The 16,782-nt window shown below is 36.9% G+C and overlaps 1 protein-coding gene across 3 annotated transcripts in view; it reads left to right on the forward strand.

Annotated features, from left to right (window-relative positions):
- Positions 1-16,782, forward strand: part of wnk4b (WNK lysine deficient protein kinase 4b) — a 60,424-nt gene that overhangs the window by 15,774 nt on the left and 27,868 nt on the right. For all 3 annotated transcript variants that reach the window (XM_082183775.1, XM_082183774.1, XM_082183776.1), the window contains exons 2-4: positions 11,744-11,916; positions 14,127-14,347; positions 14,951-15,108. In XM_082183775.1, coding sequence (XP_082039901.1) covers positions 11,744-11,916; positions 14,127-14,347; positions 14,951-15,108 — 552 coding nt within the window. The remainder of the gene's footprint in view (positions 1-11,743; positions 11,917-14,126; positions 14,348-14,950; positions 15,109-16,782) is intronic.

A 16,782-nucleotide genomic window follows, 5' to 3' on the forward strand; every position in this document is an offset into this window, starting at 1 on the left:
AAAGTCCAACTCAGAAAATTTCTCATAATTACGATAGCTTCAACATGACTTGAAAGCAATAATTTGTAAGACGTAATATTTGACCGCTGAGTGCGTCAGCACTCTCTAGTAAAAAGTGCTTTGATTTATTGCATTAGTGACAGTTCAAACTCCGATAAGCCTGATGTTTGTGTTCCTTCATGTGAAGGAAAAATCATTATCTCTTATTGTTGCCATTGCATTTAAGTCTGTATTCAATGTCATTTTGTCATTTATTTCTGTATTCCAGTTGAGCTGATGTGTAAGCTCATGCTTCATGGACACAGTGTTAAATTTCTAGAAACTTTTTAAGCTTTATAATATCTAGAATAGGATGCAATTGGAATATTTGGCCTTGTTCTTGAATTTACTTGAGCTCTTCAGTATGCAGAACTGTGCAGGAAAGTTATTTAAAGAAGTATTTAAATGTTATCTAGCAGTAGCACAGAGATGGAAGCATTCAGGATAGTTGTCTCTTCCACACTGAGTTCCCACAGTGTTTTTGCGATTGCACACACCCTGTGCATATTACAACTGTGAGTCATGGTTCATTCTCTATGGCTGGATAATGTGATTGAATGATTTATGAATGAGCGAGAGTAATTTATCATAGTGGATTTATATACAGTAATTAACTTATTTTGCCACTGTGGGCCGTGCATGTGGTGACGCTTGTTCAAACTCTATTAAGTGAGACTTAGGGATGAGAGAAAGTCTCAGGGTCTGTAAGAATGTATTCATAATTTTTATTTATTTTTTAACCAGTGGTGTTATCAGCAGTGCCTTCCAAAAGTGTGGAAACGTTTCAAAGTGGACATTTGGAAAATATCGACAGAAATCCCTCCCCATTTCTTGACATAAATCGATTGAAGTAACTAATGATTTTCTTTTACAGTCAGACTGTTATGCCTGATTTATCCTGTGATACTGGACTAAATTTCACCCACATGCCAGCTAATACCAGCAAACCATGTGTTCTTTCTCTTTTGAGTTTTCAAAACCATCACAAAGCCATCACAAAATAATAAGATTTTATTATCTTTTTTCTTTTGGAGAGTACTGTATTTCAGATTTACTTACAATACATAGCCCCTTATGCAAACAGTAGTTTGCTGTCATTTTATGTCTGTCAAACATAATTTCCATCTTATATTCACATTTGGTGGCTCCCAGCTTCTGTTCTCAGGCCAGAATAAAAAGACTTTAGGTTAAAAACATACATTTACAAATACTATTTGGGATTAAACATACCACAACAGCTCAGTTGGATATATTAACTTAAGGAAATAGGAAAATGGCAACAAAATTGTTCCCTTTTACTGCTGGAAACCAATAAAACCTCATGGTTCTGCCAGTATTTTAACAGCCTACAGTTGCCAAAAAAACAAAACTGCACCTGAGACCCGTTTCAATAGCGCGCGCTCACTGTAGGCAGGTTCACGTTAGCAGATGAGTTGCCATGAGAACGACTGACATCTCTATCTTTTCATACAGAATACATAAACAGAGAATATTTGTTTTCGTTTTGAATTAGATCATTTAAAAGCCCTAGTCTTACAAATCATTAACTAAAAAAAGTTGTTAGGGTTTAGTTACCCTTTAAGGGGGAACGTTCTAAAATAACGGTCGCCTTGAAAAAACTCACTCTGGGGAGTCAGTTAGAATATTATTCCTTATTCTCAGGGCCACAAAAAAAAAAAAAAAAAAAAAGAACTAACACTTGATTTATTGATGCTTTTTATTATTATTATTATTATTTTGTTGTTGTTGGTGCCGGCTCTGACTTTAGCTGTTATCCGGGAGTATGTGGTAATCTAGTCCAAGTGCTGTCAGAGGCTCCTGGGAAATCTTAGAATAAGGAACATCTAGACGCGCTGGATTTCCAGTTCCCTTTATAGATCTGAGAGCTTTATGAGCGAGATGCTGCTTTAATGAGACATTCCACACAGCCACCAGACGGCCTCCCTCCCCTCAGGCAGGACGTACACACTCAACTAGTAAAGAGGAATGAGTTACACCAACGCCTCAAGAACAGCTAACTTACTATCATTTAGAAGCGCAAACTTGTGGAAGGAAATGGAGCAGATCATAGAGAAACTTGTTATCAGCTCCTGTCAAGAGAATAAAAGCAGCACATGACATTTATTTTCTCAAGGGTTTGTTTTATGTTAGTTATTTATTTGATTAGTATATTAGTACTAATTCTTCTCATATTCTTCTCTGATTTTGATTAATATTTTTATTTTATACACTAAATAATGTGTTCATATTTGAAATTTAATTTTTACTCAATTTTTAGAGTTTAAGTGGTCTAAAAAGTTCAATACATTTTTCAATTAGGATAGAATAGGCATTGAATATTTCATTAATATAGGCCTATGCTTAATAAATGACGCTGGCTTATCTTTTTATTACGCGGTTACCTGTGCAGTTGCATATGGAGTGTTTTAGGGAGCGCTGCATTTAATAATCTGTCATTCCAAAGCGAGTTCTCAGTGTGTATTGTTCATTGATGGTATAAAGACCCATTAACAATTTCACATGAACGTCGACTCACGCATATGATCCGCTCTGTGCTGTTGTGTGTCTGGACCAGAGCAGAATGTGTGCGCGCTGTGGCGGTTTGCATAGCCACGCAAAACCAGACTTCATTTGCCCCAATGGAAAGCACTGTCTGAATCATTCCCTATCCCCTGTATAGTGCATTATGTGCCATTCACTATATAGAAAATAGTAATTGTGTTAACAAGTGACTAATTTCGGCCGCAGCTTCAGCTTCTACTAGTGTAGTGGGTGGGAAGCTTCAGATTCTAGAGAGCATTTAATTGGACAGAAAATCTGTTGAGAAGCTACAGTGTGGAGTGATGTCATCAAAATCATTGATCAATATTGATAGAAGTGAGAGACTGTAAGTTTTGAATGCATATATCTTCTAAATGTGAATTTTGTCATTGTTTTGGAGCACACTAACTTATAGATAACCTTAAGGCTAACATTCACACTAAAAGCCAAAAAAAACGTACATTTTGATTTCATGGGGACTATGTGTATCTTCTCATGCATTGTGCAGCCCTGCTTTAGTAATATACTGACCAATGAATGATACCAGATACATGCGTCAGACTTTTTCCTGAGTTTAATAATGTCAAATCAGTGATATGGGTCTGGTTCTGTTCAGACAAACACACCAGCCTTGTGGAAATGAGCAGATATTTCCACACCTCATTTCCACCTTGTCAATTTTAATTGTGCAGTCTGTTTTGTATTACCGCAAGAGGCTGTTCGTGGAGTTTTGGTGACCCATCAATCTTAGCCTTTCATAATTCGGAGAGAGATAGAGAGGAAGCTTCCAGTGAGGCATTGGGGCTGCTAGTTCCAGATTGATTCGTCTCTTACGCAATGGAGAAATCCTGCATCGTTCCTCTGGCATGCCTCCTGCTTGACAGAAGGTTTAAAGGAGAAGTTCACCCAAATTATCATTTTGTCATCATTTACATGTCATTCTGCTTGCTTAGGCAGTTGTGATGTGTGGGATTCTCCTTTTGGACGTCTGGATAATAGTGAGATTATCCATCTGGCAGATAACCAGCCCTCGCTTGAATCTACTGACTCCAACCATGTGGATCAGAGCCTGGAAATATATGGATTACCATGGGTATCTTTGGAAGTACTTGGCTTCCACTTGCACATTGAGATCAGCCACATCATCTCAGATACCAGAGAGGAACCTGAGAAGTTTCCAGTAGCCTGTTGCGACCTTAGACGAACTTGTGATGTTGTCACCAACATTAGCTGCTACCGTGCTTCAGTTCACACACTGAAGGGATAGTCCTTCTTTCTTGTGTGGACTACAAAAGCAGATTTTCTGAAAAATGTGTCAGTGAGAAATATATATTTTCGTATGTTTTTCATAAGTCAAAAAGATAGGGCTGGAGTGAGTAAATGATGACAGAATATTAATTATGGCCTGTATGTGGAAAAACATGGTCTCCTAGATAGCATTTTATCTTAATTCTGCTATGTAATGTACATCTCATGGCATCAACCATTATTCAGTTCATCATTATAGATGTTATCTTCATATCCTGGCCTTCAGTCATTCTAAAAGGCAGAGAGGCAAGTGAAGGGTCTATAAACACCCTAACACGGGTTAGGTAAGAGTGACATGCAAAGCCAAATATTCATTGCTCTCTAGTGTAGGCTAAGAATACACTGCCCAGAGCAGATGTGGAGTGTGATGACCCATGTAATATGAGAAATTGCATGGACATGGTAACTGTTGCTTGGTATACATGTTCAAGGGCAGAGAATTGCTCCATGTTAATAAGAGTATGGACTGAAATGCTCTGAATTTATGTTTAAGGGATTTAGTAGACGTTCTTATACAGAACAACTTACAAACGTGCATTAGCTGTGCAAACATGCAATGCAATTTAGAACATTTTCTGCTAAGAAAAAAATAGCTTGTTTTGCCAATAAAACAAGTGGTAAAATTGTGCTAAAACACTGGACTTGCACATTTACTTAGATTTCAGAAATGGTCCCAGCTATTTCAAATATTACTGCTACTTTCCTTTAATGGATATCCTGGTAAATCTAAGCATAGGATGAGACTTGGGTTGATATCTCTTCTTAAACTTGGCAAATGTTTGTTTCTATTTTGCCCTTGAAGCCTTAGAATATTAGCGAGTAAACACGGCTGATCCAAACAGTGACTGAGATAAATTCAGTCATATTCAAATTCTTGCACATATTATTATCTGATATTCCTGGCATGATCCCATTTGAAACATTTGGAACATTCACAACACTTTAAAATTTTAAGTTTCTAATCAATAGTACACTACTGTTCAAAAGTTTAGAATCATTAAGATTTTGAAATGTTTTTTTCCCCTTGTTTTTTGACAAATTGGAATGATTTCATGTGACACTGAAGAATGCGGTTATGGCTGCTGAAAATCCATCACAGGAATAAATTACATTTTAAAATATATTCAAATAGAAAACACTTAAATTGTAATAACATTTCACAATATTACTGTTTTACTGTATTTTTTAACAAATAAATGCAGGTTTGGTGAGCATAACAGACTTTTAAAAAATCTAAATTATTCCAAACTTTTGATCTGTAGTGTCCAGTATATTCCAGATATTTCTTAGTGGCAGTTATTATCTTTTATTTTAATTTATCATGCTATTTCAAAGGCACATTTGTGGGAAGTCAGTGATGTTTTCTGTGTATCCGCTAAAAGAGCACTGAGCCATTGATATTGATTTTATCTTAGAGCTTACACAGCTTGTTCCTGATAAAGAGCAGGTCTTTGTAACTCACCCACATGCTCAAACACTATTACATAAAATCGTCCATTTATTCCCAGTTTATGATTTGAGCTGTAAATGCACATTACATGCTAGTGCTTTTTCCCGTGTCTGGAATACATTATTTGCCGGCTTTGACGTCACGACCGCTCTCACAAACCCCAATCACAGCCCGCCACTGACCGCCATCATAAACTACAATTACAGGTTCCGCTTTACCAAGCCAGTGTCCAGTTTAACATATTCTTTCTCTGTTTATGCATTTTTTTGCCATGCTGAAGCAAATTAACCCCATTTTTGTATGTTTCAAGACCTTTTCTTGCTTGCACGGCCTTTATGTTGCATAAGGCATTTGTTTAACAGGTGTGTTGACTTGTGGTGCTGAGTTTCCCACACTTGGGGTTGACAAATGTACGAATAAGATTATTTAACTATCAAGGACATTTCTTTCCTTTCATTAAAAAATAACCCTGGTGGGACACACTCTTAAGAACTCAACAAACAGCTTGGTTGGAAAGTCCCTGTTAAAGTAGAAAGAACTAATGAATCGATGTCATGAGCAGTTGTTTTCTTCATTGGGTAGATCAGACAGTTAGAATTATCCAATTTAATTCAGTTCAGATTTACAAGCACTTGATTTGATTCCATTTGAGTCTAATTCTCTGATGGCAGTGTTTCAAACGGATCCAAACAGTAGCTTGTCTTTTTAAACTATTTATTTAAAGCACTGCCTCATGAGATTAAAACATTTCGCAAATCAGACTACACTCACTCACCAAGTCATTTGTTTAAGTGGGACATTCTACCAGAAACGTACATTTCCACTTTAAAAAATCTTGGGGAAAAAAATATATTTTTCTTAAATCTGAACGTTGAGACATATGGAGGACATGTTAAACTATGAGAAACACATATCATCCCATCTCAGCATGTTTTTATGATTAAATAAAATACATTTTTATACGCATTTCACCCCTAAAATGTCAGGCCCTGTCACAGACAAATTTGTATATGTTAGAATGGTTTCCTAATGAATTTCTTTGATACAGATAGCATTTTCTTATTGATCACATGTCCCTGATTGTATCTAACATGGTTTTATAATTCCTTTAAGAAATATAAGTAACTTTTCGGTCAACTGTAGTACACAAAATCACAGAATACCCGCAGGCACTCATATAGTTGTAAAATAACTACCTTTACATAGGAGATTTTTATAAAAACATAGTAGTGGATATATACCCCCACCTTCATCTACACAGTTAAAGAGATTAATTAATTAATATTTCCTCAAATAGTACACTTTTATCATAATTTCCTGTGTGACAGGACTGACCATGGCGTGACAGGACTGACGGTACTGTGACAGGACTGACTTTATGGATTTTGATGATGCAGAAAAAGTTATGTTTTGTGTTCTTTATTTAAGTTTTGATTGGCATTTCTTTTTTTAAATTATTATTATAATTTTAATGTTAAAGTAATATTAGACTATGGTAAAATTCAGCCAAGGACATACATAATATTGCCAAAAGTATTGGGACAGCCCTCCAAATAATTGAATTTAGGTGTTTAAATCACTTCCATGGCCACAGTTGTATAAAAATCAAGCACCTTGGCCTTCATTTTACTATTGCATGCGTTAAATACATAACATATGCAATAAATGTAATAAAAAAGAACAATAACATTAATTTGTAAGGCCGTGTCACACAGGAATGTGACAGGGCCTGATGTGACAGGGCCTGACGGTTGGCCATTGTAAACTGCCATTACTCAGCCTGCTAGCATGCTAGCATAAAAACTGTTAACATGCAAGCAAGGAATTTCAATAACCTTTTTAGACATGTTTTGGATTTAAAACATTTTCATTATTTTCTGGAATGTTTAACCGTGACAGGGCCTGACCCTTTAGCTCGTCTTCCTAAAAAAAACATACAAAAACAAGCTTAAAATCATACAATTCAATGAAACAATTCAGCCTTGATCAATGTCAGCTTCACCTGGGTCAAATGATGTCACTTCCTCTGAGTGATACCCTTAAAGGTGTATTTCACACATTTTATGTAGAGTTTTATGTAAACGTGACAGGACTGACCAAAACATGGGGACAGTTGTAAAATAGAATTTATTTGTAGAATTTATATATAATTTTATGTTTTTGATCAGTTGATGTGAATGATAACAGCTTAAACTTGTTATTGGTGAGTTTTTTTTTTTTAAATAACAGTTTGTAGCATAACAAAACTATGAAAGCTGTAGCTCCAATTTGGCTGAGGACAAGGGCATGGACAGGATTTGTAATTTTCAAAAGTGTTTTTAATAAAGAAAAAAATATCTGAGAACCTAATGAATGACATATTCCTTTACAGAACAACTCACAGAAATCAACTATGAGCCAGTTTTAGAAATTTTTGGATGAAATACTTTTTTATTCACTGTAACAATTCAAGGACAGATAATGTACGTTTCTGGTAGAATGTCCCTTGTAAATCGGAATACACAGGTAATTTTGTTTTTGTATGCAGCCTGTGAGAACAAATCATGTCCAAACCTCCAAAACTGTCTTTTTTCAGTAATGTTTTTTAAACTGCATATGTGCGTTGTAGCATAAATAAACTCTACCAAAAAGATTATAGTTTTTTTTATGAAAGGCAAGACTTGCATTCTTACGGCGGCCATATTGAGAGTTACAGTTTCTCCCATTCATATTTCTATGAGTGGTCTGTGTACTCTCTAGTACAGTGGTTTTCAAACTGTGGGTCGCGACCCACTTGTGGGTCACACAGTGAGAAAAGGTGGGTCGCACAAAGGCACTTAGCTGCAGCTAAATTTACGTTACGATGAGTGAAACAAAACCAGTCCGATTAATGACCAAACGACTATGAGTTTTAGCGCCTGCCAAAGTGTTATTTGATCGCTGAGTAATGTAGATGAACTGCTGCGCTTGTGACAGAGTCACAGTGCATGTTTAACTGAAAGAACGAGTAGGGAGAGTACTCGGTCGCGCGCGCGCGCTCTCTCTCTCTCTCTCTCTCTCTCTCTCTCTCTCTCTCTCTCTCTCTCTCTCTCTCTCTCTCTCTCTCTCTTCGGAGCCAGCGAAAGTGTAAAAAAGACTTCACCGTCTCCAAACTAAGCGCTGTCCTGCTCTCTCTCCCTCGCACATATTAATCAAAATAAATCGACACGGTGGTAAAAGGTCGGAAAACCAAAGTTTCCTGTGGAGCATTCGGAGATTTTTTTTTTCTTCCTCAATTACCGCTGGGTGTGAATTGTGCTAAATAAGTTGTTGCCTTATCTTCTCTGAAAAACGTCCCAGACATTCAGCTGACATAAAACAACACTTTAATTAAACGAAAAAAAACTATCCAGTGATGAAATGTTTTCTGTGTTGACACAAATCTTGGATATCTATGTCCTAACTGCTGGGATAATCACACAACGCGCACGACATGTCCAATTCGCGAACTAATGACTCCTTTGAACGATTCATTTTAATGAATGGACAACTGATCTTTCCAACAGTGAACTCAGGAGACGTTTGAATCAGTAACACTTTACAATAAAGTTCTATTTATTACATAAATTACATAAAAAGTACAGTTTGCTTACTCAAGCTTAAGCTTTAAAATAAATAAAACCCATTGTTTTTTTTTGAAAAGCATATGACTACATTTTTCCACACAGTGCTATCAAGAATCGATAAGAGAATCGTTAAAGAATCGGATCGATAATCAGAATCGTCAGTGGCATTATTATTATTGATAAAATCTTATCATTTCCCATCCCTATGTGAAGACGGTAAAATTATAATCAAACATTAAAGAACATACATGTTTTTTTAAGAGTTAAAAGTTTAAAATATTTTGCTAACATGAAGGCTTGTCACTGTCAGTCTTTTTACATCAGTGCAAAACTAGGGAATGCAGATTAAGACCATCAAGCATGCATTGATTAATCCCATTGCATGTAGAAAAAAAAATGTGCGACCAAATCATGCTGGTGCGACCAACTGAGAAAGTTGGTAGCACCAGTGCAAGTGGGTCTTGAGATTGATTATACTTGTCTAGGTGGGTCCTAGAACGAAAAAGTTTGGGAACCCCTGCTCTAGTAAAACTCAAGGCAGTCACTCTGACTGTGGCTCCATTAGCGGTTAGTTCAGTGCTAAATTGTGCTGGCAGCCACAGCTAAGAAGTGATCCACTAACCACTCGAATCTGAGACTGTTACTATGGGAGGGAACGAACATCCTAGAGAACACAGATTAAAAAATTATGTTGGATAGGTTCTTCATCAAGTTAGACACTGCATATTTTGTGACATCTTTATAGAAAGAGAATTATACCATGAATGTGTTTTGCTTAGGAGCATGTCCATGTGAACAGTACCTACTTTCTCTTACCATTTGTAAAGCTATCTCAAACCTTTTACTTTGAAAAGATTTATTTTTGAATGGTTACAACCCAACTATTCTCTACTGGACTGAGTTGATATTCAAAAGGAAGAGTTTAATAACTCTTGAAATGTAGAAGGAGATCAGAACAACAAGCTCTTTAATTTTCTGAGCTGTTAATTTTTTTTGTGTGTAATAAATCTGGATAGTGTTTGATCACTGATGAATCTAAGACAGTGGTTCTCAACTGGTGGGGTGCAATAAGCCTATGCACTTTTAATTGTTTTTAATGTCAAAAATAGTGAGTCCAGATTGTTTTATTGTCGTGAAGCAAAGCCAGTTGAGAACCACTTATCGTGAAGCAAAACCAGTTAAGAACCACTTATCTGAGGGGAAATAGTTGGTGAGCAGGGAAAGAAACTGAGGGAAGGAGAGAGTAAGTTTTACACAGCAGTTTTTCCAGGACTGTAACGGGTTACTTCCTGAAATAGCGTTGTCAGAGATGCAACAGCATTCCTCAGCAGCTCTGTCTAACATACAAGACTGGATCTTCTTTCCTACTTTCCTCGCAGTATCATATTATTACTACATTAATCTTATTAATGCACTCTCAACACGCTCATGCACTCTTCACCCTTCACTCCCGCCAGCTTCATCCAAACTTGTCAAGATTGTCCTCATCTGCCTTGGTTACATAACCAGCTGTCTTTGCCCCCCATTCAGGATGTTTCAGATCTATCAGAAATATGTTTTCCATTAGTCTAAGCACATGAAATTTGCCTTTTCACTGAGCATTTCAAAGTTTTGCGCTTACTGAAGGACTTTCTTTCTGAACCAGCACATAATTCACACATGAACTCATTCTGGACAATCAGTTCCCTGTTTTCAAAAAAAAAAAAAAAAAAAAAACACCCAATATGAATGTGTTTTTGCTGGTTACAGGCTGACAAACATGAGACAGAGGCAGTCAATGGTCCAGTTGACCAGTCACCTGTCTCGAGGGCCCGAGACTGAGAGTGGCCCCCATGTTATTAGCACCATCTGGCTTTGGCTTTGACATAATGTCATATGTGGGACAGGTCGAGCTGTCTGGAGAGCCAGATGTGGAAATTCAAACAACTTAGGTGTGCTATATGTGTTTTTACCAACAACTTCTGTCAACTACCTCCTCTTTTTACAGAAAATTATGCAGTTCAGCCTTTAAAGCCCAAATCCACAAATCAAAGTTATGAAAGAAGACAGCACGGTCAGTTTTTCCATGTGCATAGCACAGAATCTTTTGCATAGAGCGTGTGCCAGCTTATGGATTTGGCACATTTTGATGTCTACTGCATTTCTGATACTTTAAAAATGCAGAATAGCTGCTAACTTGATTTATTAAGTTGTGTTTTGATATGTCAGGAAATTCTGGTGTGTTTAACTTCAGTTTTGCAGTGCAGTTTGGAGACTTCTTTCTCAAGTGACCTGTAAAGTTTAGAGGAAAAGTATATGGATAATTTCACTTGCTTTTTGACCTCCTAAATCCTTTTTTTAGGAACCAGGAAAAACATTTCTATCAAACAATCATAGCTCGAACACTACCTCTTACGCCTACCTCTAACCCTAACCTCCCCTGAAATGAGAAGGATATTATTGGTTTATAAGAACATTGCCCAAACCCCAACTCTTAACCTAACCATTAAATTTGATTGGTTAAATTGTTCCATGACTAGCCAGATTGATCCAGGAACATGTCCTACTTGGAGAAATTGCATTAAAAAAGTAAAATTTTAAAGAAAAGGGACTAAATGGCAACAAAAAAAAACTTTGTGTTGTAATTCTTTAAGTCGAGACCTGAAGGTTGGTAAAGAAATGTTGTTTTGAATTCGCCACTGAATTCACTTTGAACTTAAATGTGGTTCAACTTTAGTTGACAAAGACCTGTCCCACAAGTCACCATACTGTATGTTCTATCATGTACCAACATGAATCTTCTAACCCATAAGTTTACTTGAAATATGTGTCTCTTCGACAGACAAGAAGGCTGACGAAAGTGGAACGGCAGCGTTTCAGTGAAGAGGTGGACATGCTGAAGTGCCTGCAGCATCCAAACATTGTCCGTTTTTACGACTCCTGGAAGTCCACCATGAAAGGGCAAAAGTGCATTATCCTTGTGACGGAACTCATGACGTCAGGGACGCTGAAGACGTAAGTTCAGTCTGTAGATATATGCGCAAAATTGCTATGAAAGTACTTGCAGATGGTGTGGCTATTAGAGATGCCAGTACGAAGACAAGAAAAGATGTCTCTCTTGTAATTGAGCTTCTGCTCATGCTTGTGCATTCTCACATGAGACCCTAAAGCCCAGCTGCTTTTCCATTCTTTTTCCCAGATTAATAACTGCACTTTGTCATTTTGCAGACACATTTATCATGAGTTGCCAACCGTAGAATAATTGCAGTCATTTGGAGAAGTGTTTTGTTCAATAAATGAAAGATCTCAGCTTTTTATTGAGCTCACTCTCACTCACAACTTCTGAACCTATGGGTTACAACCCAAATCTTTCACAACTATGCCAATTAAATTTATATCCCTGTATGTTATGAAACAAATATTGTATCCAGTCCTTTGGCACTGTTCATTAACAGTAGCCCTGTCCCAAATGGCATCACAATTTGTGACATAATATTTAACAGATTGTTGTTGAAAGTTGCCCTGCAGGCACATCAAAACTGCATAGAGTGATACACTCTCTCTCTCTCTCTCTCTCTCTCTCTCTCTCTCTCTCTCTCTCTGTCTCTCTCTCTCTCTCTCTATATATATATATATGTAGGGTGAATACTGGCAAAGTGGGACAGTTAAGCTTCTTAATTTCTATCTTTACATGTAAATTTTTCCATAACTAAAAATCAACACTGAGCTCATCATAAGCAAGTATGTGATAAAAAAATATAGATTCTGTGGCTATGACATCACTTCCGGGGGTGTGGCACACCATATTCAACAACCTTACAGTGAACCGTGATGGTAAAGTAAAATGACATAGCATTCTGAGGTGAATAATGTTAAGATTATACAAATTAAAACACTCATGGATCATTTATAATTGTTATATATTTTGTTATAGGATGTAATGGTGAATCAGAATTTGTAAAAATCACATTCATATGAATCTTTTTTTGTTTGTTTTTTATGTGATTTTGACACTGTCCCAGTTTGCCAATAGCGTATTGTTAAACTGGGACAGGGTATTACTGGCAAACTGGGACAGCCATTTAAGTCATTCTAATGGGGGAATTGAGTTCCCTTTTTGTTTGCCCCTCACAAATTTAGTTAGCTAGCTAGATATTTCAACAAAGATTGTAAACTGAATTTAAAAAACAATGCCAATTCCAAAAAAAAACAAAAAAAACAAGAAAGATGGAGGGTACAAGCTTGGATGGCTGGGACATTTGCAATATTTGCAAAAAACTTTTCAAAAAAATGAAATGAAACTTAGCCTGTGTGGAATAAAATTAGCCTATAAGAAGAAACGTTTATGAAGATTTCTATTTTTTAAATTTATATGAAACAAACTAAACCCAGTACAAAATATTGTGGACAGGCGAGGGAGGGAGGGGTGGAAAGAATCTGCTGTACCTGCACCCCTCCTTAAAAAAAGTGATTTTTATTATTTTTGTTGTTGTTGTTTATATTGTTATTGTGTATTTAATTCATTGGGCCTACATTTGAATAACAATTTAATGTGTTTGAAGTGGCACAGTTTGCCAATAAAGGTGTCCCAGTTTGACAGTAGCGCCTGGATAAATGTGCTTTCTTTTTTATTCTGTATAGTAGAGTAGAGCACTTAAGCTATTTAGAATAGTATCATATGAGGGGCTAAGATATTTGGATCATAATAAAACATTATGCAGAAGGTAAATTATCAGAAAGTGTCCCACTTTACCAGTATTCACCCTATATATATATATATATATATATATATATATATATATATATATATATATATATATATATATATATATTTATTTATATTTATATATATATGTGTGAACTAAAAGGACAAATAGGAGAATGAAATAAGTCCACAGCTCATTTCCGAACCTAGTTTTTTTTACTGCCAACTGCCTTCATAGTCCACCATAATATTGCTCTGCATGGGAGACTTATTTCAGTAGAGCTTGCCGTTAGCATGTTGCTAAGCTAACACTGACTTTGCTTCTTCATTAAATTATACTGCCTTAGAATTTAGCTAAAAAAATATGCCAACTATAACTAAAATGCCTAGCTTTTGGAATAGCCTTCATTTTTAGAAAGTCCCTTAAAATGCTGCCTCTTGTAGGCAGTTTGCAAGGTTTTTTTTTGTTTGTCTCTGTGTTTTAAACTTAAGGGTATTCTTGTTTGCTCTTTCCCTGTAGGTATCTGAAAAGGTTCAAAGAGATGAAGCTGAAGCTCCTCCAGCGTTGGAGTCATCAGATCCTCAAGGGCCTTCACTTCCTGCACACACGAACACCTCCCATTATCCATCGTGACCTTAAATGTGACAACATCTTCATCACTGGCCCCACTGGATCTGTTAAGATTGGTGATTTAGGCCTAGCCACTCTCAAGAGTGCCTCGTTTGCTAAGAGCGTCATTGGTAAGTTAAGAAAAATGTTGTGCTTATTAAATGTAAAAGTTACAATGTCAGCAGTTTCTCTTCAATCACTCAAGAAGAACTTTCTTTGACCTTCATAAGAGTTACTGTAAACAGTGCCCTGAGATGCCTCTACTATGGGCTTATCTTGTTTGTTTTCTCTGTCAACTGTATTTATGCCCCAACAAGTGCTTGACACAGATTTCTCACCTCACCTATATACAGTGCTGCATATATCACATTAACTCATCATTGGCTCAGCACGGTTTAAAATCTGATCTTCTCACGCTGAGATTAGGAGTTCAATGACATGAATAAGTAAAGAGTGTGTAACCTGGTACATCAGGCTAGCACAACCAATAGCTCAAGTTCCCAGAATTGAGTTTTCAAAGGTTGCTCAAATGTATTGTGAATGTTCATGAGTGAACATTTAACATTCAGCCACTTGGTGGGCCAAACAAAGCTCTGGGATCACCGCTGCACCCTTTAGCAAGACACTGTAACCCAGTATACCACATTAGGACTGTCCTTATAATATGTATGCTTTGGATAACTAAATGGCTACTTAATGCTTCTTTTTTTACATTGATCTTTGCTCACACATAGGAACCCCAGAGTTTATGGCTCCAGAGATGTACGAGGAGAAATATGATGAAGCTGTGGATGTTTATGCCTTTGGCATGTGCATCCTGGAGATGACCACATCAGAGTACCCTTACTCAGAGTGCCAAAACGCTGCGCAGATCTACCGCAAAGTCACCAGTGTAAGTCAATCCTCGCATCTGTATGGCAAGGTTGAGATGGATGTCACTGCCCCGGGCTGCTCTTAATATGTAATTTACCATCAAGACAGACTACATTGGCTTGTCAGGTTACATAAAAAGTATGACCTCTTTCTCTGTCTGACTCTCACACGTACTACTTGCTTGCGTAGTTGGCCTTTTGGTGAAACCATGCACCGATTCTCTGCTCTTTCAGCTCTCGGCCACCCACTTCATTGGCCATCTCCCCTCAAAGAGGCTCCTCCAAGGCTTTTATGAGTCCACTAATGGTTGTGTGAGGGCTTTATGAGGTGCTCAGTGACATTTCTTTGCAACAAGAGAACAATTAGCGCATCTCTCTTGAGCTGTAATTCTCCTTAGGATATGCTGATCTTGTCTAGATCTCTAATCAACCCCCTGGTAAACCACAGAATCCAAGGTGATTTCTGATTACAGTGCTGCAAATGTGTCATTTAGTTGTACTTGTGTGTAATGCATGCTAACCTCAATCTTGGGTGAGCAGTGAGTTGCATGGTTATAGCTTCCACAAGGGGTGGCTTTTTCCCTTGGGACAACTCATTAAGAGTCCAACCAATCGGCATGCTGCATGAATAATATACAAAGCAAAAACCGCACAGTTAAACAGTTCTAGAACAACACTAGCAGCATTGTTGAATGCAGAAGCCCTAGAGGAGATTCATTATTTTGGTAGGAAAACTGCCTATGTATTTAATAGCCAACACATGTTGAAGAAACTCTTTTCCTATTCATAACATTGTCCTGTCCTGCATCATGGTCCGGTGTTTTATGACATTGCATCCATTCAGTCTTCAGTCAGCACATCCTTTGGTTGTGTTTTGTTCCTGTTTTCCCTCACAGATTGGTGTTATAGCGTTGTCAAGGTTAGGCCATATCAGATTCAGCTGATAAGGAAAGAGGAAGGAAAGCGTGAATTAGATGCTTGCAGTCATTTGTGTATCTGACATGACAAACAGACGTCACCTTTTATCCTTCTGTTGCTGATACAATAGAGCAGTGAATTTGTGGCATGTGTGGTTTTGAAGTTGGCATGCAGAAATTACATGGTTGGTCGGAGAGGACATTTCCGTTTTCCAGAACACTAAGAGATAAGGATAGGCAGAGCGAGACAGTAGCGTTTTTCTGCAATCCCAGAAAGTACTGAAGCAAACTTAGTGGTATATTTGTATATGTTATATATTTACATTTATCTAAGTATACACTACACTACACTACTGTTCAGAAGTTTGTGCTAAGTACGATATTTATGATGTTTTTTTAAAGCAGCTTTGGTCTCCTATTTTCACCAAAGCTGCATTAACCTGATTATAAATATAGTAAAACACAGTAATATTGTGATATATTATTACAATTATTATCTCTTATTATAAGTCTTATTATTATCACAGTTCCAAGAGCATTTATTTGAAATATAATTTTTTTTGTAACTGTTAAAGTAATTGTTTCACTTTTGGTCAATTTAATGCATTCTTGCTGGAAAAAAAGTATTAATTTCTAAAACAAAATTTCTGAAATGTTCATCCCTAAAAGTGTTAGTAGATATTAAGCAGAAACTCTACTAATCTGTTTACTAATTCTAATGACTGGTTGACATGTAGTTACAATGCTAGTTCATAGAATGTCTAAAGTGGATTATCA

This window comes from Leuciscus leuciscus, assembly GCF_965113295.1.
Source record: "Leuciscus leuciscus genome assembly, chromosome: 1".
NCBI classification, from domain to species: domain Eukaryota; kingdom Metazoa; phylum Chordata; class Actinopteri; order Cypriniformes; family Leuciscidae; genus Leuciscus; species Leuciscus leuciscus.